Source organism: Carlito syrichta, unplaced genomic scaffold (assembly GCF_000164805.1).
Source record: "Carlito syrichta isolate Samal-C Ts95f unplaced genomic scaffold, Tarsius_syrichta-2.0.1 Scaffold313789, whole genome shotgun sequence".
NCBI lineage: Eukaryota > Metazoa > Chordata > Mammalia > Primates > Tarsiidae > Carlito > Carlito syrichta.
The window spans coordinates 154,268-181,561 of record NW_007257885.1 but is presented as its reverse complement, the minus strand read 5'-3'; the positions used below and the strand labels follow the sequence as shown (position 1 = coordinate 181,561).

The 27,294-nt window shown below is 47.7% G+C and overlaps 1 protein-coding gene across 2 annotated transcripts in view; it reads left to right on the top strand.

Moving 5' to 3' along the window:
• The first annotated feature begins 676 nt into the window (after positions 1 to 676).
• The window catches only part of TNN (tenascin N), a 64,885-nt gene continuing 38,267 nt past the window's right edge, over positions 677 to 27,294 (top strand). Inside the window, exons 1-7 of one of the 2 annotated variants that reach the window (XM_008070586.1) lie at positions 677 to 746; positions 8,288 to 8,731; positions 10,260 to 10,634; positions 11,524 to 11,787; positions 15,687 to 15,872; positions 17,033 to 17,122; positions 24,486 to 24,749. In XM_008070586.1, coding sequence (XP_008068777.1) covers positions 8,323 to 8,731; positions 10,260 to 10,634; positions 11,524 to 11,787; positions 15,687 to 15,872; positions 17,033 to 17,122; positions 24,486 to 24,749 — 1,588 coding nt within the window. In that variant the 5' untranslated portion in view covers positions 677 to 746; positions 8,288 to 8,322. Of the gene's footprint in view, positions 747 to 8,287; positions 8,732 to 10,259; positions 10,635 to 11,523; positions 11,788 to 15,686; positions 15,873 to 17,032; positions 17,123 to 24,485; positions 24,750 to 27,294 lie in introns of those variants that run through there. The other variant, XM_008070588.1, reaches the window with a different exon arrangement.

Sequence of the window (27,294 nt, the reverse complement as noted above, 5' to 3'; positions counted from 1 at the left end):
GAAGCTCTGGTTCACAAATGGGTCTGCCCATTTGAGGGCCAAAGAGGAAGAGCCATCACTGTTCTTTCTTAGTGATGGAGTTCTTATGTGGTTGGTGTAAGGGGTCATCTGGGAAAGGGTGGGGGTAAGTGTGGGCTGGGGTCTGCACGCCCTGGGTCTGCTATTCCCACTCTCAGCCCACTTCAGAGCCCTGTAGCCCATAGGCATGACATGATGGAAGGAGGAGGTAGGAGTCAGAGGAGGCTTTGTCCTCAAGGGTAGCTGCTAATTTCTTTCTGTGCTTAAGACCTTTTCTTACTTTAAAAGTTGTGGGCAGTAAGTTACAGAATTCCTGAAACAGGAAAAAGAGAAAGAAACGCTATGCATGTACTTTTGAACCCCAAGACGCAGCCCCCGGCCAGGAGACCAGCACACTCTTCATATCCTTATTCCGGATCCACTTAAATGGAAACAGTCTCTGATATTTTTAGCTGCTGTGTAATCGAAGGAAAAAAGAAGAAGGGAATGTATATATTTTTCTTTCCTACTCAGAATAAAAGAACACACTGCTCATGATCTCTTAACGGAGTTCCTGCTGGGAAGGGAAGACACCCAGGAGTCTCCACTTGCTCCTCCTCTGGCCTAGACAGGATTTAAACCCAGGGAGGGAAGCCAAGGACGAGAGAGGACGGCACTGAGGGCTGCAGCACAAGGACCTGGCTCACAGGAGGCAGCAGTGCTGGAAGAGGCACCCAGCAGTTTCTGAGGTAATGGTGCCAATTGCAAAGGATTTACCTGGGAGAGGGAGGAAGGTGACTGGGCAGGGCTGAGCTGAAGGGTTGAGACTACGAGCCCCAGATCCCGAGGCTGGAGCCCAGGCAGTGTGATAAACCTCCAGTCACCTCCATGAGGAGTTTAACTTGAATTAGGAAATATTTCCCGGGACCTGTGCCCTGTATCTTTGACTGGTATTATACTCGATTCCCAGAAAGGGCTGCTGCTTTACCTTCTCACCTGGCCAAACGCAGTCTGTGTTGGACTAGTATCCGCTGGGAGTAAGACATTTTTATACAAAATGTTCCTTTAAGTCTAGCATGTCCTTCTTATCTTGTTTTCTTTGTTGACTCCTTTAAAATGTCAAAGACTTCTTTTTTCTTTTGATAACTTCTTACCTGTTATATCTCATTATTCTTTTAAATTCTGGAACAGAACTTTTATTTTAGTTGTGATCAGGAAGCTATTATGACTGTCCCTTTTTCTGAATTTTGTGTGAATCAATTAAGATGACATTTCCAGGTGTACTTGAATGGCTTTGAAGTTTATTCAAACAGCTACTTTTACAGGTTTTAGTTATTATTTATAAGGGGATGACTTATTTTCCCCAAACTCCATACTATTACCCTCCAAATACCTTGAAGAAAACATCTTGAGACATCTCAAGAAATCATGTGGTTAGACTAATGCTTGAAGGTCTGTTTTTTTGTTTATTTATTAATTTTTGTGGCTGGGAGAAATCTGGAGGAAAGGGGGAAGAAAGAATGAGCGAAAACAGGCAGGGTTTCACTTAAAAGTATGAAACTTAGAGTTGCTTATAGAAGATTTAAAAAAAAGACCAAGTCCCAACACAAAAATAACACACTACTCACATCTAGCCACAGTGACTAGAGTCAATCAGGTTCTTGGAAGAGCCAAGGTACCACCAAGGTATCAGCTGCTGCCTGCTCAGCCCAGGATAGATACTAGTGGCTGGCAGAGGCCAGGACCTGCATAGAAAGAATTGTTGCCTTTTGCACTTGGGTGATTGCTGCAGACTCAGAATCAAGGCCATGGGGCTGAACACAGGAAGAAATAAAGAGGATCAACATGGGCAGCATTTCTCCCAGGGTGGGGGAAGTACCTGGCATTCTTTAATACAATTCTTGAAGTCCTGCTGTGTCCCCAAGTTTTCCGGAAAGAGGGAAAATAGAACACATGACTTCAAGCCCTCTTGTGGCTTCTGGCTTTCCATTCCAGCGCTGTTCTGTGGTTTGAAATGTAGGGTAGACAGAGCTCTGTTCTTGAGAAGATGCCCAAGGAATCGTGTCCAGGCCCAGTGGAAACTCTTGTCCACCCATCACTCATTTTGGAGCCTCGGCTCCTGAGGGGTCTGGATGGAGGCATGAGATCATGGTTTGGATTCTGTAGCAGCATCTGGAGTGTGTGAGCTGAAGATGTTAAGCTCTCGGGCCTGATCTCGGATGGACGGGGGCTTTGTGTGGTCCCACCACAGTGTACTCACTGCTCATGCCGCCCAGTCACCACCTGGATCTATACCCAGAAAGTAGGGGCGGAACAGCGCAAGTCCTTGGAAATGAGCAAAGTCTCTCTTCCTTGATAGAAGGCTGGAACTCTAACGTTATTTGAATATGTGGAAAACCACATGTTAGACCAAAGAAAGGAATTGCAACTTCTCTTATGTGTCTGTCTTCATGATCATTCAGCTGAAGCAGAGCTTTTTACCACATGCCCCTCAAATCCACGGGGAGCTGGGCTAAAGTCATGCTTAGTCATTCTGAAGTCTGGGGGTTTGGTTGGACGTTGAGGAGAAAGGTCCCTGACCTTAGGGTCTGTGTTTGTTTTACCTTCTCATTGTGCATGAGCCTAATCCCTTGAAAGCTAAAGGAAGTTCTTTCCGTGAGAAAGTGATTTGTTCTGTGGGGGTAAATGAGCATCTTTGCCTGATGCTCAGGAAGAGCTTCAAAGTGGACAGATCCTGGCAGGTAATAAATGCATAGAAAATGGTAGTTGTTGGCTGGGCATGGTGGCTCATGCCAATAATCCCAGCCCTTTGGGAGGCTAAGATGGGAGAATCACTTGAGATCAGAAGTTTGAGACCAGCCTAGGCAACATAGTGAGACCCCATGTCTATTTATTGAAAAATAAAATAAAATAATAAATAGAAAATGGTGGCTACCATTATCATCACCCATTTGAGCCTTTGCAAGACAGATTAAGATTTGATTAATAAACCAAACCAAGCAAGCTGTCATCAACCTTGAAGACATGATGGAGGGCTGGGGCTGGGCAGGACTTCATCCTTTGTCTTTTATAGACTGTGGTGGGTGGCAGACTTGATGGAAAGAGTTCTCTAGGAGACCAGCTATTGCACGTAGGTGTGAGTCATCTCCAAGGAATTCCTGTGAACTCACTGGTGTGTACCACAGAATTGGGACAGTGGGAGGACAGAGTGATGCCTGCAATGTGACCACAATAAGCCTTATCACATAAAACCAAATTTCCTTTCTTGTCCACATCTTGTTGTCTCATGCCCTAACTGAAATGCTTGTGCAAAGTTCAGTGTCACAGAGACTAGAAACAGAAATGTTCATATGTCCTTGGTTCAACTGGAGTTTGACCTAGGAGAAACAGACCTGCCTTGACATCAGCTGCTCTTGCATCTGGACGGGAAAAAGATACAGAGGTTTCCAGTGCAAGATGAGCAGAGCCAGGGCAGATTCCTCAGCTACCTGAGAACTTACTCTCCTGGAACAGGAACCCGAGTCATTCAGGGCCCAGGCTGTAGGTCACCGGGCAAAGCATGCCCTAGAGAGTTAAGGAAGGAGCCACAAGTTTGCCAGTGACATTTGTGACATCGGTGTGTTCCCAACCATCCACCTCCTTCATTCTCCTTCATAGTTTAATGATATCCACCCTATCATTTGAGGACAGGATATCTTCTTAAGTGACTCCACTGGAATTCCGTAATGACAGTTTTACTAAGTCTCGAAGCAGTGCTTTTCATGTGCTTGTGGTTAACTGTAAAGGCAGGATGAGGTAATAGGGGACCAGAGAAAACCCTAAATTTAAGTATAAGGATCTGTAACCATGGCTAAAAGTTGGCTACCACTCTCTTTGAGGTAAGCAGTATTTTTTTCCCCTGACCCAAGGTTTGTGTCCTTTTTTGGAGAAAACAAGGTGACATGGAGCCCTTCCAGCTCTAAAGGACCACCAGGTTTCAGAGTTCTTCCCTCTCCCCTGGTAAAGGCTGGTTTGACATCTGCCCCTGAGGGCAGAAGTTTGTGTCGTACTTGGTGCTTCCTAGTAAGGAAATCCTCTAGCTTCTGGTAAGAGGAGTCCCCCACAAGGGAGGCACAAATCATCTTTTTACGAGATCATCCTTGGCATGCTCAGACAAAAGGTAGGCACAGCATTTAGTTATTGATCTAGTCATTTTTAAGCACCCGGTATGCTTTGGGTTTCCTTTCTTTTCAGAAGAACCTCTTTCTTAAAAAAATATGGCGGGAAAGAGGACGTTTGGTATTTTTTCCACATATACAAAACATATAGCAGAAAAATGAAGGACACAGACACAGGCAGTAGACAGGACTGGTGTGTGATCCCAGCTCTGCTGTCTGTTAGCTGTGTGTCCTTGAACAAATGACTTAATCTATTTGAGCACCTGTAATAGAGAATGATATCAGTTGACACCCAGGATTTTTTTTTTCTTTTAGTCAAAATCTCATTCTGTTTCCCAGACTGGAGTGCAGTGGCATGCTCGTGGTTACTGCAACCTTCACCTGCTAGATGGAGGTGGTACTTTTGCCTTAGGTTTCTAAGTAGTTGGAACTACAGGCACCTGCCTCCACGCCTGGATAATTTTTTGATGTTATTGTAGAGATGAGGTCTCAGCAAGTTGCCCAGACTGAACCCCTGGGCTCAGGCAATCCTCTTGCCTCCGTCTCCCAAAGTGGTGGGATCACAGCAGGTAGGAGCCATCACACACAGCAATGCCCAGGATTTTGAGAATAAAGTGAGAATAATTTTTATGAACTACTTGACACAATGCCCATCATTTAATACACACACACACACTCCCACCCACACAAAATAAAAATAATAGTAAATAATAATAAAGACATGATCAGCCTCAGGAAGACACTGGTTCTTGGGGACACCTAGTTCCCTGTAGCTTTCCGCACGCACATTTCCTGCGACTGCCCTTTCTTCAAGCACTGACCCCACTTTCTGTGAGAAACTAGCCCTCAGTAGCATAATTGTCTTGTTTGAACATCAACCATCCTGCCCTTTTCTGGATTCTCTCTGCCCCTCTTCACGCCCATGGAGCTCAGCCTGTGGTCCGCTGTGCATGCTAAGAGGCGATGAGGTCAGCTCTTCCTGATGCTGGTAAACCAGGACAGTGTCGGTCCCACCACATGTGGGAGCGAGGGCCAGCAGGCTTCCCTTCTTGCTCCTTGCCCCTGGGAATGTTAGGCTGAAGATCTCCCCACTCTCATCTTCTCTCCAGCAATCACCCTGCCCAGGAAAATCTGAGTGCAAGCTGTGGCATCTTAGAGGCAGTTGTTAGTGAGGACATCTTATTACAGTTCAGAAGGACGGCCAACACCAGGGTTCCCAAGAGGCTTCTCATACTCCAGGCTTTGAAAACACACACCACAGAACAGGGCTCTGGGCGGCCCTGCTGTGGCTCAGGGCAGGAGTCCCTGGCTGTTCTGCAGTTCAGAATAGCCTCAGAGAACCATCTGTGCTCCATTTATGCCTCGGAAAAGACTGAGTCACACACTGCACAGCAGGATAGTCAGAGAAGTCTGCCTCGTTAGCTCCATTGTTGCCGCAAAGAAGATTTTGGACAGTGGAAACATGCATTTCCACGAATGCAGTAGGTGCTTTAGGGATTAATACATGGTGTTCCTGGGATGGCAGAAGAGCACAGGGGTAGATGGCCCGCACCTGACACCGACACCTGTGTTTGAACCTGCAGGCATGCACTCATCAGTTGCATCATCAAGGGCACATTGCTTGATGCGTCTAAGCTTTAGTTTCCATCTCGGTGTCCGGTGGAGATTGTGCATGTGGCTGTCTCATGTGACTGGCTGTGGGAAGATGGTCATTGTGAAATGTCACTATTTTCATCCTCCATCTGCTTTCCAAGTCACTCTCCCGGCCCTCCTGCTTCCCTATCCTTGGACAAAAACCTCAAGGATTCCTGAGCCTCTTTGACTGCTTTTTGTCTCAGAAGAGACTTGCTTTTGTGAAAGTGAGGGCCTCTCAGCCTCAGAGCCTCCATGTCTCATCCAGGCCCCATCCTTCCTCCTCATTCAGTTCGAGCCTGCAGGTGAGGGGGAGAGGAGGGCCCACGCTGGCCGATGCCCTTCTTCCTCCCCTTCCCTCTGCAGTGCATAGGGCTGCTGCTGGTTGCCCAGGCTACTGCCTGAGTGGGTTGGGGCTTCGAAAGGAAGGGAAAGGGAGTTTTCCTTTTGTGGGGGCTGTTGTAGCTCCTCTAGTAGTGGATACCTGTGTTGTGACAGATCCCCTCAGCGTGGGCCCACCCCTCCTTCATGTGTGCTTTTTCTGGGTTATCCAGAGATTCCTGCTCTGCCTACTGGCTGGGTATCTCCTCCCTGGCTGCTCAGGGATGGCACTCCTGCTGGTCCAGCCTCCTGCTGTCCTCCTGGTGGCTCTACCATGCCACCTCATTTCTGTGGCATCCACTTGGCCTTGCCAAAGCTTGGTGTGCAGGCCCCTCCCACTGTGGCCTCCCTCCCTGGGGCCTCCCTCTTCTCCCTGCCATTTGACCCGTGCCAGTCAAGCTTCTGCTTCTGAATTCCTCTGCACCAGGACCAGGCACTGGACTCTTTGCCACCACTCCCCATTCACCCCGATCCCCCAAACCTCCAATGGCCTAGCTGTCTTGGAAATGTGGGGGCACTTGTTATCCACAAATTCCAAGTCAAGAAACATCCCATTGACCCTTCCATTACTCTGCAAGGTGTCGAGTCCCATGCCTGAGAGACAGTAAGTGCTCAGAAAAGGTGAGCCATTGTTATCATCAGTAACACATGCTTTTGAGGGGAGGAGAAGCCAAGGAGTGGGAGGGAGAAGGGGAAACGAGAGGAGATGCCCTCCCTCTGTGCCATCCTGTTCAGCTCACAGCAGTGGCACATCCCTTGGGTACAATATATGCAGCAAAATGAGGGCACTGCATAGAGACATGTGTCTGTGGAACTCATCTGTCATTTGTGCCAGGATGCTGTATTGTAACCAGGCTCTCAATCAGGTGGACCTGGGTTTGCATCCTGACTCTGCCACTTCTCAGTTGGGCAACTCCCTGGCCAATGACTTCTCAGGTATGGAGTGAGGAGTGAAGAGAGTAACACTGACCTTCTGTACAGTTCTGAGGTGCGGACTTTTGTGTATGTGTGTTGAGACTATCACCCAGGCTGGAGTGCAGTGGTGAAATCACAGCCCACTATAACCTTGAACTCCTGGGCTAAAGCGATCCGCTGCCTCAGCCTCCCAAGTAGTTGGAACGTGGGCCTGAGTCCAGGCTCTGCCCTTCTTGGCCACGTTCCCCAGGATGAGCCGCTCAACGTCCAGAGCCTTGGCCTCCTCATCTGTGCAAGGCAGCATGATTTTGTGGGATGAGCATGGACTCTGAAGTCAGAGTGCTGGAATTCAAATCCTGCCACTCTTAGCTGGTGCCTGTGGGCTAACATTTGAGGTCACGGTGCCTTAGTTTCTTTATCTGTAAATGGGGATAATGGGATTATATTCTACAAAGGATTGCAGTGGAAATTGAATGAGTTCATAAGTGTGAGGTGCTTAGAATAGTGCCTGTCACATAGCAAGTGCTCTGTGTGCAGTTATTATTATTGGTGTTATTTTTTTCCTTTTTCAGAGACAGGGTCTCTTTCTGTTGCCCACACCAGAATGTAGTGTGCGATCATAGCTCACTGTAGCCTTGAATTCCTGGGCTCAAGCGATTCTCTCGCCTTAGCCTCCTGAATAGCTGGGACTATAGGTGCATACCTAGATTAATTAAAAAAATTTTTTTTGGAAGTGGGATCTTGCTATGTTGCCCAGCCTGGTCTTGAACTCCTGGCCTCATGTGATCCTCTCACTTTGGCTTTCTGAGTCGCTAGGATTAATGCATGAGCCACTGTATCTGGCTCCTACTGTTGATGTATTCAGGGGAGGATAACATTAGGGCTGTTGTAAATATTAGGGATTAGGGTTGGGGGAATCAAAGCCTGGTATGTAGTAGACCCTCGAAACAAGAGAGCTGCTCTCCCTGTTACTATTAAGGTGCAGAGGAGCCTAGGCTTACAAGTGAAGAAAAGGGCATCCCAGGCAGGGTGGGCGGTAAGCAAAGACAGGAGGCAGGAATGTGCACCATCTGAGGAAGGAACAGGAAATCATTTGGCTCAGATCTTCCTGAGATACAGCTTCCTAGAGACCCTTTGAATTCATTAAAAAGGCCGCCGTCTCTCACAAATCTCATGGCGTTCTTTTGCAGTCTTTCTAAATACAGGCCTCCCGGAGGGTCTGCTCCCTGTCTCTTCAAAGATGGGCCTCCAGGTCCGGTTCTGCTTCCCCCTGGGGCTCCTGCTCAGCTCGGGGCTCCTGGTGGCGTCAGCCCCGGCTGCTCTGGAGCTTCTTGGTTGCGGCACCAAGGAGCAGCGGGTCACCGTCAGCCACACCTACAAGATTGATGTGCCCAAGTCTGCCGTGGTTCAGGTGGAGCCTGACCCTCAGTCCTTCAGCGACGATGGGGCTTCGCTCTTGGCCCCAGGGGATGCCAGGGAGGAGCAGAACATCATCTTCAGACACAATATCCATCTTCAGACACCACAGAAGGACTGTGAGTTGGTCGGCAGCGTCCAGGACCTCCTGACCCGGGTGAGGAAGCTGGAGGAAGAGATGGCGGAGATGAGGGAGCGGTGCAGTGCCCAGCGCTGCTGCCAAGGTGCTGCCGGTGAGCTTGCCACCTGATATTCATTCAGCCAGCACCTGGCAAGCACCTACCATGTCCCAGGTGCTCCCCAGTCTTGGATACCCTGTAGATCTGGTGCGCTGCCACCTCTCATATGGGTGTTCTTGTAGGGGATACATCCCTGCTATTTATTCATTGGCATTAGCCTCAGGGGACATGCAGAGGGACCAGTAGCTTGAAAAGAGTCTAGACTCCTGGGTGAATGCTTTCAGACCAGAAAGCTTCTGGGGGCTGTCTTACCTGTGGGTTCAATCTCTACACAAAAGGGAGGCAATGGGATGTAGAGGACAGATGGAAGGCTTTGGAGCTAGAGAGGACTGAGTTCAAATCCTGGACCTGCCACTTTTTAGCTGTTTGACTTTGGGCAACTTCCTTACGTTTCCTCAACTGTCCAGTGAGGATAATTCTACCAACTAGTACAGTTTGAAGACCTAGAGAGACATGTTGAGGCTTCCTGACCCATGGTAGATATTGAGAGAATTGTAATTATTTTATTAGTAATAAAGTACTACGATTTAATTTTATAGGTAACAAGCGTTCTCCTGCTCCATTTCCCTTTTGTAAACATGAACCACCCAGGCTGATCCAATGCTAAAGAAAGGTATTTTTGTGTAGGCTTTTATACCTGAAGGCCTTGCTGTGGGGAAGAGCATCTCCTCTATGTCACATACAGCACTAGGCACCGAGACATGGTCAAGCACAAAACAATATGCAGCAACCTCTATTTGGGAAGTGTTTCTAGGAAGGAGAGAGCTGTTCTGAGAGGCAGGGCCTGGGGCTGGAGAAGAGAGTGCACCAACTAGCCACCCTTCTCTACTTTCTTGCTCTGTGGGGTCTAGGGTAGCCTGGGAAAAGCCTTCCTCCCACCTCCCACATCTATCATCAAGTTGGGCTATTTTGCAGCTTCTGCAGTTCTGCTTTTTCAACCTTCAACTGGGCTAATTTCACAAAGTTCTGGCCTTGCTAGGTCCAGCGAACTTCCTCCTGCCTGGATCTCACTTGCCTCCCCCAGAATCCTGCCCCTTGGTGTTCAGGGTGGAGCATTCAATGCTCCTTCATAGACTCCTTCATAGATAGGCACTAAATAATTACCACCATTCAGAGGGGAAAAAAGAGGGGGAATTGACATGGGCAGGGAAAGGAAAGAAGGGTCATCCTCCAACTTTTCAGGCAGAGAAAGAGGAAACGTTTGTGGATGTTACAGGTCAGACTTGGTTGAAAAGGGCCACGCCCCACCTCCCATCATCCTTCAAAGAGAGAGCTATGACTTGACGTCCCAAGACATCTCCAAGGAAGGGAATCCCACCTACCACCCCTAAACTCTGGCCTATTGTTTTTTAAAATTTCAGTAGCTTTGGGGGTGCACGTGGTTTGTGTTACACGGACCAATCGGATAGTGGTGCAGCCTGGGCCTTCAGTGCACCCGTTCCCCCATCCGTGCACACTGTTATCACAGGTAGCAGAGAATGGTGTAAGGGGCACCCAGCCTTCGCTGTCCTCTCCCTCCTAGGTCCAAGCCGCCACTGCAGCGGCCACGGGACCTTCTCCCCGGACACTTGCAGCTGCCGCTGTGAGCAGGGTTGGGAGGGTACCGCCTGCGAGCAGCCCACCTGTCCCGGAGCCTGCAGCGGCCATGGTGAATGCGTGGATGGGCGCTGCCTCTGCCACGAGCCCTACGTGGGCGCTGACTGCGCCTACCCCGCCTGTCCTGGGAACTGCAGCGGCCAAGGCACGTGCATGCGTGGTGTCTGCCAATGCCACGAGGACTTCACGTCGGAGGACTGCAGTGAGCGTCGCTGCCCTGGCGACTGCAGCGGCCACGGCTTCTGTGACACGGGCGAGTGCTACTGCGAGGAGGGCTTCATGGGCCTGGACTGCGCCCAGGGTGAGGGCAGAGGGGCGCTCAGGTCGCCTGCCTCTTCTTTCCACTGTCGGTTTAGCCATCCATTCCTCATTAGCCTGTATAACCTGCATCAGAATGCCCTGGAGGACATGTTTTTTGTTTTTGTTTGCTTTTAGTGGAGATGAAGTCTTGCTATGTTGCTCAGGTCAGTCTCGAACTCCTGGGATCAAGCGATCCTCCGCCTCCCGAGTAGCTGGGATGCCAAGACACATCACCACACTTGGCTAATTTCTTTTATTTTTGTAGAGATGAGATCTTGCTATATTGACCAGGATGGTCTCCAACACCTGATCTCAAGCAGTACTCCCACCCTGACCTCCCAGAGTGCTGGCATTACAGGCATATGCTGTCATACTTGGCTGATTTCTTAAAAAAAATTTTTTTTTGGTAGAGATAGAGTCTTACTATATTGCCCAGGCTGATCTCAAACTCCTGGCTCAAGCGATTCTCCTATCTCTGTCTCCCAAAGTAAGAAGACGACAGGTGTGAGCCACTGAACTCCTCCCCTGCAGGCTTGTTAAAGCACAGATTGCTGGATCACAGCCCCAGAGTTTCTGATTCTAGGATGGGGCCTGAGAATTTGCATTTCTAACAAATTCCCAGGTGTTGCTGCTGCTGCTGTTTTGGGGCCCTAACTTGGAGGACCAACTGGTCTTGTGATCTAGTGGCTCTGTGTGTGTGTGGGGGGGGGGTGTCAGTATTAACTTTCTAGCAGATATCTTCTGAGGGGGTCAAAAATAGTGCCTTACACAGGTTTGCATCTTTCACATTGTGGTACTTAGTATACAGTAGGTGCTCAGTGAATACTCATTGGCCATGCATTCCAACCCCTACTCATCCCCCGTCTGCCCTGCTCCCGTTTTGCACCCAGTGGTCGCCCCTCAGGGCCTGCAGCTACTCAGGAGCACAGAGGATTCCCTGCTGGTGAGCTGGGAGCCCTCCAGTGAGGTGGACTACTACCTCCTCAGCTACCACCCCCTGGGGAAGGAGCTCGCCAGGAAGCAGGTCCAGGTGCCCAAGGAGCAGCACACCTATGAGATTCTTGATTTGCTGCCTGGAACCAAGTACATCGTCACCCTGCGCAACATGAAGAAAGAAGTTTCCAGCAGCCCCCAGCATCTTCTCGCCACCACAGGTGAGGAAGTGGCCTCGTGCCTCAGGTTACCTGAGAAGGCCCCATTTTATTTTATTTATTTATTTGATTTGGAGTCTCACTGTTACCCAGACTGGAGTGCAGTGGCTGCTCCCGGCCACTGCAGCCTCGACCTGCTGGGTTCCGGTGATCCTTCCGCCTCAGCCTTCCAAGTAGCTGGAACTACAGGTGCGCACTACCACGCTCGGCTAATTTTTTTTTTATTGTAGAGATGAGGTCTCGCCAAGTTGTCCAGGCGGGTCTCGAACCTGCGGGCTCAGGCAATCCACTCACCTCGGTCTCTCAAAGCGCTGGGATTACAGGCTGAGCCATCAAGCCCAAGAAGGCCCCATTTTAAATGTTTTCTCCCACTTTCTACACAAATACCTGTCTACTAATTAGCCCATTGCCCTGATTTGGGATTTGAGAAATCCAACTGCTGCAGTCATAGGTTCTGCAGAAGAGTCCCTGTTTTCTCTGCCGGCTGCCTCTCCCTGGCTATTGTATCCTCCAAGTCAGCGAAGGAAGCCTGCAGGACAGGAGCTTGGAGGTCTTCATCCCCCCAGAAGCAACTGAAAGGTAGACCTTCACTGAGCCTCCACGGCCATTCAGTATATTCAAGTCAGTTTGGGTGAGAGGCTGCCGAAGTCCCCTGTGTCGGTTAGGTTCTGCTCTGTGGGAAAGGCAGGGCACCCAGGTTCTTCACAGAGGTGTCGGTAGGGCTTGGATGGTGCAGTGCTAAGACTAGCATCAGCTGGGCTCGGTGGCTCAGCCTGTGATCCCGTGCTTTGGGAGGCTGAGGTGAGTGGATTGCCTGACCTGCCTGGGCAACTTGGCGAGACCTCATCTTTACAAAAATAAAAAAAAATCAGCCGGGCGTGGTAGTGCACACCTGTAATTCCAGCTACTCGGAAGGCTGAGGCGGAAGGATCGCCGGAGTCCAGCAGGTCGAGGCTGTGGTGGCCGCTCCCGGCCACTGCACTCTAGTCTGGGCGACAGAGTGAGACTCTGACTCAAAAAAAAAAAAAAAACAGACTAGCGTCAGTGAGGATATACCCCGGCCTGAAGGGGTGAGCAGTGGTCATTGACACTTGGACCTAGAGTGAGCTGCAGGAAAGGAAAGCCTGGTGGGTGGTTTTGGAAGAAGGATGTAGGCAGTCCCCAGCATCCCCACAGGGAGGGAGTGATGATCAATTGCCCGGGCTGTCTCTCCTTGATCTGGTGACTCCCACTAACCGAACTCAGGAAGTTCAGGGAACCTGATTGACTCCATTCACAGAGGTCATAACCTGGAATACAGAGCAGGGTGAAGGGTGGTGGAGGTTGGATCTGGAGGGGCAGAGTGACCAGTGTAACACCAAATGACACCAAGATGCTTGCAAGCATAAGCACCACTGCATACTCTAGAAATTCTTATTTCCTCATGAAAGTTCTTGAAGCAGCTTAGATGCTCAAGGATTTGGAGAAAGGTAGGCTGAATGACTCTGATTCATTCAGAGTCAACACATTTTTCCTGAGCACCTACCACGTGTCAGGCACTGTTGTAGGTGCTGATCAAAATGCACTGCCCTCACCCTGCCAAATTCGTGAGAAAGATCCAGGGAGAGCCAGATGGTGGGCCTTTGTCTTGCAGCCATTTTTGCAGAAACATCAGGCTGTCTGCGGTGGGAATAGGGTGGGGTAGGGGTGAGTTGGTGTCTGAAAGGCTGTGAGAGACTTGACATCATGAGGGCACTGTTTGTGATTGCCTCTGTCAGTGTCCTCCCACCATTGACCTCAGGAATACCCCTGATTTGAACTACTTGGGTTTCTTGATTTTTTAGTATACGAGACTGTATATCGTGGGCAGTCATGGGTGTATCTCAGTAAGAGTGTTAAGAAGGACTGGTTGTAGAATTTGTGCTTGTATGAGGTACTTTGGGGGAAGGGTTAAGGCAGCAGGGATTTACTTTGGATTGGATGCTGTCGGGAAGTGGGGGTGATTCTGTGGACAAGTGTCTTAGTGAAACTTATCTAGAAGGGGGGTGGACCAGAGGGAGGCTAAAGCTGTGATTGGTCCAGGAGTAGCAGTCACTTATATAGGCGGTGGTGGTGGTGGTGGTGGTGTTTAGTCACTTGTGTAGTTTGGACAAGGGTCACATCTTTGTCTGTGTTCAGACTTGATCCCATATGGAATGGTCTCATTTTTGTCTTGATCTGCCATGATCACAGAGTGACCTTGTCGGATGCTGATGTCCTGTGAAGTGGTTTATGTTCAACAGAAAAACTCCAAGCCCTCCCTAATGTGAGAGCCAGACCTGCTCCTGGCTGGCTGGGCCTGCTTTTCTCTGTCTCCCCATTTTGTCTGTGGCTGTCTCTGCTATAGGCAGGACAGTGTCCAGAGCCTCCCAGTGCAGGACAGAGACATCCGTTCTGAAGGTCTCAGCAGTCCCCTCATGGTGTCTTGCTCTCGGGACTTGAAAATTCTGCAAGTGTGATGTTTGTCTTTCTGTCTCATCTGATTCAAGTTTATTCTTATTTTCTCCTTGGGGTGCCTCGGATGAGAGATACTTTTATCCCCATTGTGATCTTGGATATTCTCTTTAGGGTCTTCTTTTTCATTTGCAAATTTCTCCCAATTCTCTTCTGCCATTCAGGACCTCTTATGCCTTCCTGCAGCCACTTCCATTACTCACCTCTTGACCTGTCCCTCGGGGAACTCCATCTTTGAAGATGGTCTAAGAACAGAACCTGGGGGCTGGTAGATGGGAACCAGCCAGTGAGAGGAATGCTTCAGAGAGCAGGTGCTGTGCAGCTTGTTATCCAGAAGAGAGGGCTAGAGAGTTTCACAGGAGGAACCTCGAGGCTACTGAACTCACATCCTTCCTGAAGCACTGATTCTCCGTCCTCCATCCCTGACAGGTGGTCAGCCCACCTGGGTGGGAACTCCTCCAAGGAGGTGAAAGTGGGGATGTGACTGGGGCAGGACTGAGACCTGGGGGACTTGTCTTTCCTGTTCTAACCTTGCAAGGCCAAGCTTCATCAACCTGGGACATGGCTGTCAGAATTCAAAGTGCTCCCAAAAGACCCCAGTTCCTCCACCTCATAAAAATGTCCTCTCTTCCCTTAAAGCCACAGCAATTAGTTCCTTTGTATTAAACACTATAATTCCGTTTTTTTTTCTGAGTGGATGGGGAAACATCTCTTAATACTCTACTATAAATAACTGTATACAACAACTCTACTCCCTTACAGGATAGATTGGCAACATGAGAATACCAATGGCCTGGTAGCAGTGCCCTTAATAGAAGGTACAGGAAGGGTACTCTGAAAGACCAAGTTAAAATTCACCTACTTTATAGTTTTGCCCAGGGTTAATCCTTAGAGGAGAATTTGAGAGGCAAGGGTTATGATTTGGGAGATGGGAAAAGGAGTTGGCTGTATTTTCTGTGTTATACCCTAGACAGCTTGGAATGCAATTTTCTCAGTTCTGCATGGAAGGGCCTCCTCTTCCCATCCTGAGGCCATCCCAGAGCGCAGGGGCTCTGCACCTACAGGGTGGGCATGTAGTTCACAGCCGTCTGAGCCCTGGGCTTTGTGACTTGGGCAGCCAGCCTGCGGGGTACCGTTCAACTTGACCGGAGTCAGTGTGAACAAGGAGAACTGTCTAGCACCTGTGATGGGGTGGGAGGAGTGGAGGCTTTCCTGGAAGGCAGTCTGCCCTCCACAGAAAACTTGGAAATCAGCAGCTTAATCGCTACTTTGGTAGCTCTGAGATACCTATTAAGAACTGTGTCCTGGGGCTGAAGCCAACTCGTGGTGTGTCAAGAAAGGGAGCTGACTTGGTCACCAGTGGCCTGTTGCAGACCTTGGGGACTTCTGTTCTTCACTGCCCTCACTTACCTCTTTTACCTCTGCCCTAGACCTTGCTGTGCTTGGAACTGCTTGGGTGACAGATGAGACTGAGAGCTCCCTGGATGTGGAGTGGGAGAACCCCTCAACCGAGGTGGACTACTACAAGCTGCAGTATGGCCCCATGACAGGGCACGAGGTGACTGAGGTCATTGTGCCCAGGAGCAGTGACCCCAAGAGCCGATATGACATCACCGGTAAGAGCCAACATGGGGGCACGAGATGTTTACTGTAGATGCTGAGTGGGGACAGTGTTTGCAGAGGCCACCGACATTTGCTCTGCTCAGGTATGGATGGAGGGTCCTTGGGCCTTGGGAATCACACATGAACCCGAGCCCTGAAACTCACAGAGACACAAGCCCCCTCTGGGAGCCTGCAGACTCTCCCCTAGGCTTCCTTGATAAGAGATTACACTTCAAGAGTGAACCCTCTTGAAGACCCTGTCTGTGTCTCAGAGTGGATTTAATGGTGTAAGACATTGCTTTTGGAGAAACCTGTGTGTGGGGGTGAGTGGGTGAGGGGAATGGCTGCTGAGATTGGTTCATTGAGCATGTGCACAGTAGGGGGTATGTTAGGAGGCAGGGGAGGAGTGGGGGCTCCCTGTCTCAGATGCCTGAGAGAGTGCTCAGAAACTCAGGTGGCTGCTAAGGACATGGGGCGCAGGGATAGATCACATTTTGCAGTGCTTGAAGCTTGTGCAATTTCCAGGGTCTTCTTTGAGAAACGTAACATGCAGTCATGAATACCTACTTTGGCACAGGGCCTTGGAAAGGATCCCAAAAGCGAGGGGTCCGAAGTCTCTTGGCTTCATGGGAAAGGCTCTTATTCTTTCTCGAGGTTCTCAGTGTTTGTGGAGTGGAGGATGAGGGTGTGTGCCTCACACGTGCTGCTATTCATCTGCTTTTTGCCACCAGAGTCTGAATGTTTGTGTCATGAGGAGCAATCATTCAAGTTGCTTTTATAGAGAAATGACTTTTAAAAAGGGAAAAAAAAGTCCAGGCTAATTACTACAATGAGAAGGAAAGAAGCTTTGAGGGAATGGATTGGTAGGAGCAAAAAGCATTTGGGTCTGTAAATAAAATAGAGAAATGAGGGCTAGGTGGTCCAACAAAGAACAGGTGCTTCACTGACCTCCCCTCATCTGCCCTGACACCCACCCCCAACCGTTGAGAACCTCAGTGAGGCTTCCCCTTCTGTGACTCTTCAGGGGCTTTAGCTGTCAACAGTGGTTCATCTTTGGAGGGGAAGCATAGCCCCTCATCTCCTCTTCACAGGAGTAGTCATGGGGGTGGAGAGCAGAGCTGGGGAGAGAGGTCTGGAGCTTGCACTCATGTCTGGTGCTGGTGGCTTTTTCTAGGTCTGCAGCCTGGGACGGAGTACAACATCTCGGTGGTCCCCATGCGAGGAGAGCTGGAGGGCAAGCCCATTCTCCTGAATGGAAGGACAGGTGAGGGCCACCCAGTGGCATGATACACATTGAATCATGTTTGCACTCTGACTTTCTTCTTGGCTGACTCCTCTCTGCATAAAAATTCTGAGATTCGCACATGAAGAGATTCTATCCCTTTATGCACTGACATCTATTTTGGGGGGGTGGGCAGGGGAAAGGGAAGCAAACTTCTCCCATTTGAAATTTTTCTTGCTGTGGAAAATCTCCCCAAGATCTTGGAGTCAAGAGAAGAGACTATTTCTGACACCTTTCTGTTTATTTTAATAGTTTCAATCACTGGATTATTTTAAAGGCATTTATCATGTGGCATTTGCCACACCCAAGTTTTTTCCCTGATGACCACACTCAAGCAGTCTGCTTTAAAAGGTCAAAAGATACTAAAGACCCACACATGGGAGTGGTGGTACAGTTAGCATATGTGAACTGAGAAAATACATAATGATAAAGCATAAATCGGTAACATTTGATAGTAAACTTGTAGTTTATTATTCAGAACAGAATTTGAAAACGTCGTGGGCATACACACAAGACAGTCTATGGAGCTCTTAGTTCTTAATGATGTTTGCGCCTATACTGAATTGTGAGTCCTCCTCTGTGCTCCTGCCCACTCTAAGTTGGGAACCCCTGATCTAGAACATAATGCCCTTGGTGGAGACTAGTCTTTGAAGCCAGAAAAGAAGGAGTCCTTGCATTCTGAATCTTCATGAAAAGGTTTTTTGTTCTTTCCAATTCAGGCCTGGAAGTGGCTGGTTGGGGTGGTAGAATATGGGTGAGATGTGTGAGAACCGAATTAAACATTTCCACTGTTTAATGGATACATATCTGGGGTATGACAGAGCAGTAGTTGGGCAATCGGAAAAGATGAGATGTAACTTAATTTGCAGACTAGATAATATGGACTGTTCAGTCAGCCTGAATAGCAACTAGAGAAAGGTTTTAATGAGTTGGAAAATGGTAAGCACGTTCTGGTTTCCAGGGGCCTTCTTGGTAGCTGAGTTAATCGAGAGCTTACTATGCCAAGCGTTATACTCACTAAGCACTTCTCATGAATTTAATTCTTTTTAATTGTCATTTAATTTCACAGCCATCCTATGAAGCACTATTATTATTTCTGTGACATATATAAAAACCTGAGAGTTAAAGAAATTAAGCTCAAGATTGCCCAGCCATGAAATGACAGGGCTGGGATTTGAAGCCTGGTCTAAACCTTGGGGCTTAGCTACAAAGTCAAAGTGCTTCCCACTTTTACCCTTCTGAAAGAGATAAATACTTTTTCTTCTCTTATACAGTCAACACATCACAACATTTTACCTCTGGAAGTGACTTCTCCCCACATACCAAGCAGTTTTCCATTGGACACCAAATGGGTGTTCCATAAGTCAATTCAGTCTTGTTACTTTCTGCCTGAAAATAGCATCGGATCCCATAAGTTGAGGGCCCAGTCCCAAAAGACTGACCTCACTTCAGAGGCCAGTCGCAGTCCTGAGGTTGTGACCTGCACTTCTGACTAATTGGCTGTAAATTGGAGTTTCCTATGATCCCTTCTCAGGTTTCTGTTAATTTACTAGGACAGCTAACAGAACTCAGAGGAACACTTTGCTTATGTTTACCAGTTTATTATAAAGACTATTACAAAGAATCCAGGTGGTCAGCGAGATGGAAGAGTCTCATAGGGCAAGGTACTGGGGAAGGGGCTGGAGCTCCAAGGTGCCCTCTAGGTGTGCCACCTGCCAGGCACCTCCATGTGTTCAGCAACCAGGAAGCTCCCAACCCTATCCTTTTGGGTTTCTGGAGGTCTCATTATGTAGGCATGAGTGATTATATCTTTGACCATTGGTAATTAAGTCAACCCTTGGCAACCTTTAGCATCTCTCCCCTCGGTTAGGGGGTTGAGGAGGTGGGGTTGAAAGTTCCAACCCTCTAAGCAGTGGTTGGTTCCCTTGGCAACCACCCTCCCATCCAGAGACTGTCCAGGAGAACCATCAGTCATTCATTATCGTAAAAATAAACACTTAAAACCTTGAAGTGTCCAAGAGTTTTAGGAGCTGTGAGGACCAGAAATCTGGAGACCAAGACCAAAGATATGTTTCTTATTATAAGTCACAAGATTACACCTCCTATCCTTCTCATCCATTATTTCTGGTTAATTTTCATACTGTTTACTCCCTAACTACAAAAATGTCTATGATTCCTCACTGATGTAGGGTAAGGTATAACCCTTTTACCTTGGCCTCAATGTGCCACCTTGGGCCTTTGTCATTCTTGCTACTTTCCAAAAGGACTTCATGTAGACAGACTGTTCTTGGGTTTCCTAACAGAAGGCTTATCTCTGTGCTGTGGGTTTATGTTGTTACCTCGGCCTAGAAAACTCTCTGCTATTAACCTTGTTGATGAAAAAGATGCCAATCTCTGTAAAATATTTTATGGTGGCTTATTCTGAGCCAAACTTGAGGACTTAAGCCTAGGAACACCCATCCTTAGGAGGTCCTGAGAACCTGTGCCCACTGTGGTTGGATGGTGGCTCAGTTATATACATTTTAGGAAGACAGACATTACAAGAAGCCATAAATCATGTGAGATTTTCATTGGTTTGGCGCAGGAAGGAGGTGCATTTCCAAGGGGGGATGCTTGCAGGTCATAGATGGATTCAAAGATTTCTTGACTGGTAATTTGTAGTTCTTATCTAAGGAATTTTGGGAATCAGTAGGGGAGATACTTTGTAAGGGGGTGGAAAACTCGATGTTTGTTGATATGTAGATGAAGTCTTATATGTGGCAAACTTCAGGGAGGATAGATAAGTGTCTTATAAGGCTCCCTGGAATCAGGGAATCCATAAGAGATGGGTTTGCAGGACCATAAACCTTATTTGTTATGTGATGTTATACCAGCATCAGATTGGAAAGCAAACTTTAGGAGATAGAGTGATACAGTAATAAAACCCTGTCTGGTGAGTCCTTATCAGGCAGTGACTCCTCAACCTTTTTAGTTAGGAATTTGGGTATGAGGAAAAAAAGGTCAGGGTTAGTCCTCAGTTTCTAGCTACTGCTACCAAGCTGAACTGGCAACACTTGCCCAGAGCAGGAAAGCCAAACATCCATACCAAGATTCTGCAGTGGGATAAAGGAGAGCATTTATTTGCAGGGCACTAAGCAAGGAGAATCGGGCAGCGTATGCTTAAGACCCAAGTTTCTCAATGGCTGACAAGAAAGGGGTTTTAAAGGCAGTGGTACATTTCAGGAAAGTAGAAGTTATAAGCAAAATCATAAATCAATATACTGAGGCTCTACAGTGCTTTACCAATGTTTTATCAATACATTGGAGATTATACATTGATATTCTCCCTCAAAGCAGGATATCTTGAAGTGGTAATAGAGGGGTGGGAGAGGGCTTACAGGTCATAGGTGGATTCAAAGCCTCTCTGATTTGCGATTGGTTAAGGAAGCAAAACTTTGTCTAAAAACTTGGCGTCAGCAGAAAGAAACTTAAGATCTGGCCTAGGGGTGTGACTTCCTCCAGGGCCCCCAGGAAGAAATTTAGAACAAAGAATAGTGGTCAGAGTTTAGTCTTCAGTTCCCCCTTATCTGAGGTCAGTACGCTGGTGTATCCCTTTGGTGGGTGTCCAGGTTTCTGAAAAACAACTTAGGGACCTATGTTGTGATGTTATTTTTAGCTTGTCTAGGAAACCAAACATCTCCTGACTCTAACTTCCTTGACTATTGTTTAAGCTATTATTACCTTTTTGCTTATCAGGTTGCTCATTTACTTCTCAGGGCTAGCTGGGTGCCTGGAACTTCCCTTGAAGGAACTCAAGATTTTCCTTTATTTCCATGTTTGGTGGTGGTGGTAGGGAGTGTGGAGAGGTCCCTAAGAGGGGTTCCTGCTCCATCTCACTGTCAATTAATTCAATTCAGCAAACATTTATCGCATGGTATAGTTGGGCAAAAGAGACACAGTGCCTTTAGAAACTTCCGGAGGTGATAAGCCATCACAGCAATAATACCCTTCCAGGCTCCACTCAGATCTCAGCTTCTCCACTGGAGCTTCTGTGACCACATTGAGTGTCAGCCGGCTTTGCCTCTGAGTTCCTAGAGCATTGTTTACATGTGGTCTTGAATTGCTAGTTAACCTTCCCAGTATATTACCGCAACGAGAATATTACCACTCAAGAAGTAATTTACTGTCAGTTATATCCTAAAAGCTAGATGGACTATTTTACTGGACTGCAAATAAATGTATGTCATGTTTTACCAACACAAAAAAAGAAAAAGGCACTAATTTCTAAAGTCAGGAAACACTCTCAAACCTGGCTAGACTGTTAATTAATTCAAAGGAAAAAAAGGAATGTTTTTCTCCAAACCTTTTGCATCCCATGTGATGGAAAATGCCACTGGGATTTAGGAATGGTGTGAGATTATTGATGCCTACAAAGTTTAGGAGACTCAAGATGAGCTCGTGAGTGACTGAGCTGGAATTTGAACTTAGGTTCAACCAAAGTTGATAACCTTTCCAGAAGCAGAGGTAGAGGACAGCAGGTAAAGGGGTTGACCCCTCTGAGCACATTCTCTACAGATGGTGCCTGATGGATACTTTTGTTGCCATGGTGGAAAGACAGTTGAAGAGGCCTGGGGAGGCAGGACCAGGAGCACATGGGTACAGGAGTCCCAAGGTGCACATCTTCCGTGAATGCACCTTCAAGTCAGTGACACAGGCCCGGTCCCCCAGCTCTGCTCCCAAGCTCATATCTCACAGATCTTACATCCTGGCTGTGCCATTTTCTACTGCACCATCATCTGGGGCCACTGTGAATATAGAAATCTGTTCCCAAAGCCTGTGGCCAGGAGCTGGCGTGTGGACATGTGCTGCTGAGTGTTATAGCACAGACTGAAGACAGCCATTCCCTACCCAACCCTGCAGCAAATCTTGTTATGAGGTAGAATATACTTTCCCCGATGCGAACAGAGCTCCCAATTAACCTCTTCTATAGACTGTGTTCAGGTTTTACAAATTAGGTCTCTTTGCAGTGGCGCTCGTCTTTATTCCTACTAACACATGTACTCGAAGGTGAGTCCCACCTAGCCAGCCTCCAAGTCTTACCTTAAATCTGTTTGCCCTTGAAGGGTCCCACCAGGGCTGCTAGAGTCCAGCAGGCGGGCAGTTGCAGCCTGAGGAGGATGGGAATGGGGGTGAAGAGAGCCCGTCTCACCATTGAGGTTACAGCTGTGACCCATCTGTGAGTTGGCCAGCTCCTGCAGCTACTGAAAGCTTCTATGGAAAAACTGTTTAATGGCCCCCAGATCCCTTTCTGGCAGAGAGGGAGGTTTTGGTCCTGCAAATGTGGCCTCACTCATCAGTGAGTCCTGTCTGGGGGGAGGGGTCCTATCTCTGAGGCCTTCTTCCTATACCTATGTCTCAGGATCTGACTCCCATCCTGAGAGTGGTTACGCAGAAGAGCAGCACTGTGAAGAGCCCTTTCTGGTGAAAGTTGCTGTTGTTAGGGACCTGAAGAGGGAAGGAAGGAGGCAGAAAGCCCTGAGTTCTAGGCTGGCACTGTTCTGATGGGCTCTGTGAGCTTAGAGGAGTCGCGCCCCCTCTCTGGGCTGAACTTCCTGGTCTCCTGTAACCCTGGTATGGTGTGGTCCTATTTTACCTTCCTACTTGTCATAGCAAAAATGCCTTGTCCTGGTTCTTCTCCTTCCCTTGAGTGCTGTGGGACTGCAGGGAGAGAAAGGAGTCATTTCCTAGCTGAGTAATCTGGGACAAAATATGCAACTTCTCTGAGTCTGGCATGTAGTTAGTGCTCTAAAAATGGTAGCCATTATTAATTTTCCAAACAAGTACCTGAGATGGTAATTGTTTGGAAAATTAATGGCTTATGTTGTTACTATGAGACTTGATAGAGTAAGGTGTGAAAATCACCTGGCACATAATATGTGCTCATAAATGGTAGTAGATTTACTAAATGAAATATACCCTGCCTCTGGTGATGGATTATATTTCATTTCCTTGCCCACAAATAAAATACTGCCATTGTGTTTTGAGAAAGGTGCATTGTAGCTGATGTTAAAAAATGAGGCTACGAGAAGTTGTCACTTTCCTCTGGAGAGCCCTTGGCCAAGAGAGCAAGAGTGGCGTGGGGAGGAAGGAAAATGCTTAGGCGTCTCGGAGTAAGGAGTGTTTTGTGTGTCTTTACCCAAAAGATACAGATCTGTGTGCAGGGAGGGTTGCTGAGGCATGCCTCAGCTTAGTTCTGTGTGATGTCTTTGTCAGCGACCTTGGCCGATGTGCTTAGGTGGCTTACTTATGAAGTTCTCAGATGATGAGAGGCTGGAAAGAAAAGTGGACATGTTGGATGAAAGACTACATTGTAAATAGAATCTGTGAGATAAAATATAATGCGGATAAATGTTGGGTCCAGGAAATATATTATACATGCAAAGAATGTGAGGGACAATGTGGCTTCACATGAAGGTGCCACACCTTTGATGTGCACGAGAATCACTACGGGACTTGTTTACTTGTTTTTAAATAGAGATGCCAGGGTTCATCTGAGACCTTCTGAAGTAGCAGCTCTGATGGGGGAGTTTAGCAGGTACCCCATGCTGGCAAAGTTGGAGAATCCCTGGGTTGGTAGGAACATGTGTGAAAACATCAAGGGACTTTCTGAGGCCAGGGGATTGTGATAAGTTCCTGGGAAGTACAGTGTCTAGGATGTGGCTAGGCTTCTGTTCTGAGTTGGTCCTGTTGGAATATAAACTCCACGTGGGCAGGGATTTCTGGCTGTTTTGCTCATTGCTGACTCCTGAGTGTTGTTACCTTCCCTGGCATGTAATGGGTGCTCAGTGAATTACTGTTGAATGAATAAACTGAGTCTTGGAGATTTACATTTGAAAAGGAAAGAAGGGAGCATTTCTAGATGTAAGTGCCAGGTCTGGAAGCTATAATTAGGAAGGGATACATAGCAGAGATTATTTGTTTGATGTGAGGAGAATTAGGATAACTCTTCTTGAGTACTTGCAGGGTGATCTCCTGGGAGTGGAAATGGATGCGTTTGCTATGTCTATTTGAAGTAGACACATTTGAAGGAGTTACACTTCAAGTGGCTACACTTGTACGACTTTTTGCAAATGCTTTCAGTGGTCTGAAACTGGAATGAATTATTTTGTCTATTGGGGAGCCCTTTCTCAGTTTGTTTCAAGCAGAGGCCAGTTGTCCACCTGTCACAGATGATGGAGAGATCTTGCTTGCATTGTATAGACTGTTGAACTAGGTCACCCAGGTGAAAAAATCTTTAAGCATCTGTGATCTTAGAAACCAGCCAATCGGTTCCTCTGATTTTTCCTTCTCATGTATTTTTATGAAGAAATTGATGGTCCAACCAATGTGGTCACGGATCGAGTGACGGAAGATACGGCAGCTGTGTCCTGGGACCCAGTGCGGGCTGTCATAGACAAGTACATGGTGCGCTACACCTCTGCTGATGGGGACACCAAGGAGACGGCAGTTCCCAGGGACCACAGCAGCACCATCCTAATGGACCTGAAGCCTGGAGAGGTGTACAAGGTCTACGTGTGGGCCGAGAGGGGCAACCAGGGGAGCAGGAAGGCCGACACCAATGCTCTCACAGGTAACAGGAGGGTGGGAGTGTAAACAGGTTTCCCTATGGCAGGGAGAAGGTTGCCTTTTAAATCAGGAGGTCATCAGGCATCAGCCACTTGACATCTGCTGTTTTGTTTGCAGGGATGGGAGGGAGGGTTGCAAAAACAATTTTGACTTTTGTAATTATGAATCCTTTCCTTTTTAACTTCAAACGAAAGAGATAAGTCTTTTTATTTGGTACAGAAAGCCATACTTCTTTGGGTTGGCATTCTATACACAGCTCGCTCAGGGAAGTAACCCTTTCTGATTTTCATTTTGTAGATGTGAGAACTCAAACCACTGGGCGGACAGTGAATTTGAATGCTTATCTCAGTTTGCTGTGGCTGCACAAGCCCTCAGCGTGTAATCTGGAGCTCTCTTTCAGCCTGTGGGCATGGTGACTGAGTCAACATTCGGCACTCTTTCTTTAAGCTTTCAGAAACTGTGTCACCCAGTTATTCTGCTCAGCTGCTGCCTGCAGGGTCCTGGGACTGTCCTGGGACATAGCCTGGTCATTCCTTCTGCTTAAATTCTCCTTTGGTGCTTTCCTGAATTCAAAGCAGACTGAGCCTGGAGCCCACTTGAGCTTCCAAAACACTCGGCAGGATATCAGAGGGAAAGAATTTGTTTATTGTTCTCACTTTGTCCTGGGCAGTTGTTGAGTGTGGAGACTTTCAGAGAAGCGAATAAGTAGTTAGGAATGTGGTTTAAGGGGCTCGACTCTCTGGGTTTTAACCCCAGCTCTGCCATCTACTCACTGAGTGGCTCTGGGCAAGTTGCTTAACCTCTGTTCCTCAGTTTCTTATCTGTAAAATGGGGTATATGAGTAGCTCAGGGAGGGTTACATGATAATTCATGTCCATATGAAGTGCCTGACATATAGTGACATGTACTGAGTGCCATCTAAGTGAGAGCAATAATGATTTCTTAGAATCTTAACCAGCATTTGTCCTTTAAAAGAATTCAGGGTGCCCAGCCTGATAGATGCAGATGGGCCTCCAAGAGCTGCCTTGTCCTCCAGGGAAGAAGGGAAGAGGCTGACAGTGAGGAAGGTGAGATAGAAATTTGTTTTTAGTCAGAGCCAGCAGATTTTCTCTTCTGCAAACAGTCTCTTCTGCAACTACTCGACTCTGCTATTGAAGTGGGAAGATGGCCATAGACAATAATATGTAAATGAACTGGCATGACTGCGTTCCAATAGAACTTTACTCATAAAATCACTAGTGGGTCAGATTTGGACCATGGGCTGTGGACTGCCATTATACATAAATCTGTGTTACCAGGACTTTGTGTGTTGTGAAAAAAAGAACATGTGAGTCAGTGCTTTTCAAATGATGGGAAACAGAATGGAAAAGAACCTCCTCTCAGGGGTGCTGTGAGTAAGCACCCAGTGTTTGGGAAGCCACTGGGGCATGGTATTGCTGCTGGGCAGGGGTCAGACCGGAGCTGGGCTCTGGAGGTACAAAGATGAGAGACACAGTCCATGACCGTATGGTGTTCATAGTCCTCTGGGTGCAGTGAGTCACATTCTAGAACAAACAGATGTCCCTGGAGCTGTGGGGAAGCCTGAAAAGTGGGTACTTTTGAAATGAAAGAGGGTCACGTAGGTTGTCAGAGGAGGGGATGCCAGGCAGATCCTGGAGGCATGGGTGAGGTTACAGTGGAGGCAGCGGGTGCAGAAGCCTGAGGTGTGTGGATATGTTGGGCGAGGTCATTTCAGGTGGATATGGTGGGTAAGTCTGTGAGAGTGGGGCAGCAGTGAAGGATGCAGCCAGCTGGTGTCCCTGGCACTAGATTGTTTATCTTTATGTGGCAGTTGTCTGTGGTGCATGCTGACCTCTGTGCTCCTTAAGGCAGGTCGGTGCACTTTGTTGTGTGTATCACCGAATGGCCTGCTGTGCTTGGCAAGTGGTCATGTACAGGTTGAAATGCAGGAGCTATTCTGGGAAGCACAGTCCTTTGAGGAGACGGTTAAAAAAATTTTTTTTTAAAATTTCAAACTCAAGGAGTACACATGCAGATTTGTTACATGGATATATTATGTGATGGTGAAGTTTGGGCTGCCACCCAGGTGGTGAGCATGGTACCCAATGGGTAGTTTTTCAACCCTCGCCCCCATCCTTCCCTTCCTCCTTTAGGAGTCCCCAGTGTCTGTTGTTCCATCCTTATCCCTGTGTGTAGTCAGTGTTTTGCTCTCACTTATATGTGAGAACACGTGGTATTTGGTTGTTTCTGTATTCATTTAGATGATGACTTCAAGCTGCATTCATGTTGCTGCAAAGGACATAATTTTATTCCTTTTTTGTGACTGTATAGTAGTCCCTGGTGTATATGTACTACATTTTCTTTATCTATCCACCCTTGGTCAGCACCTACCTTAGTTTCCTGCCTTTGCTATTATGAATAGTATGGCAATAAACATACAAGTGCAGGTGTCTTTTTGGTAGGATGATTTAGGCTCCTTTGGGCATATATCCAGTAGTGGGATTTCTGAGTTGAATAGGAATTCTATTTTAATTCTTTGAGAGATCAAG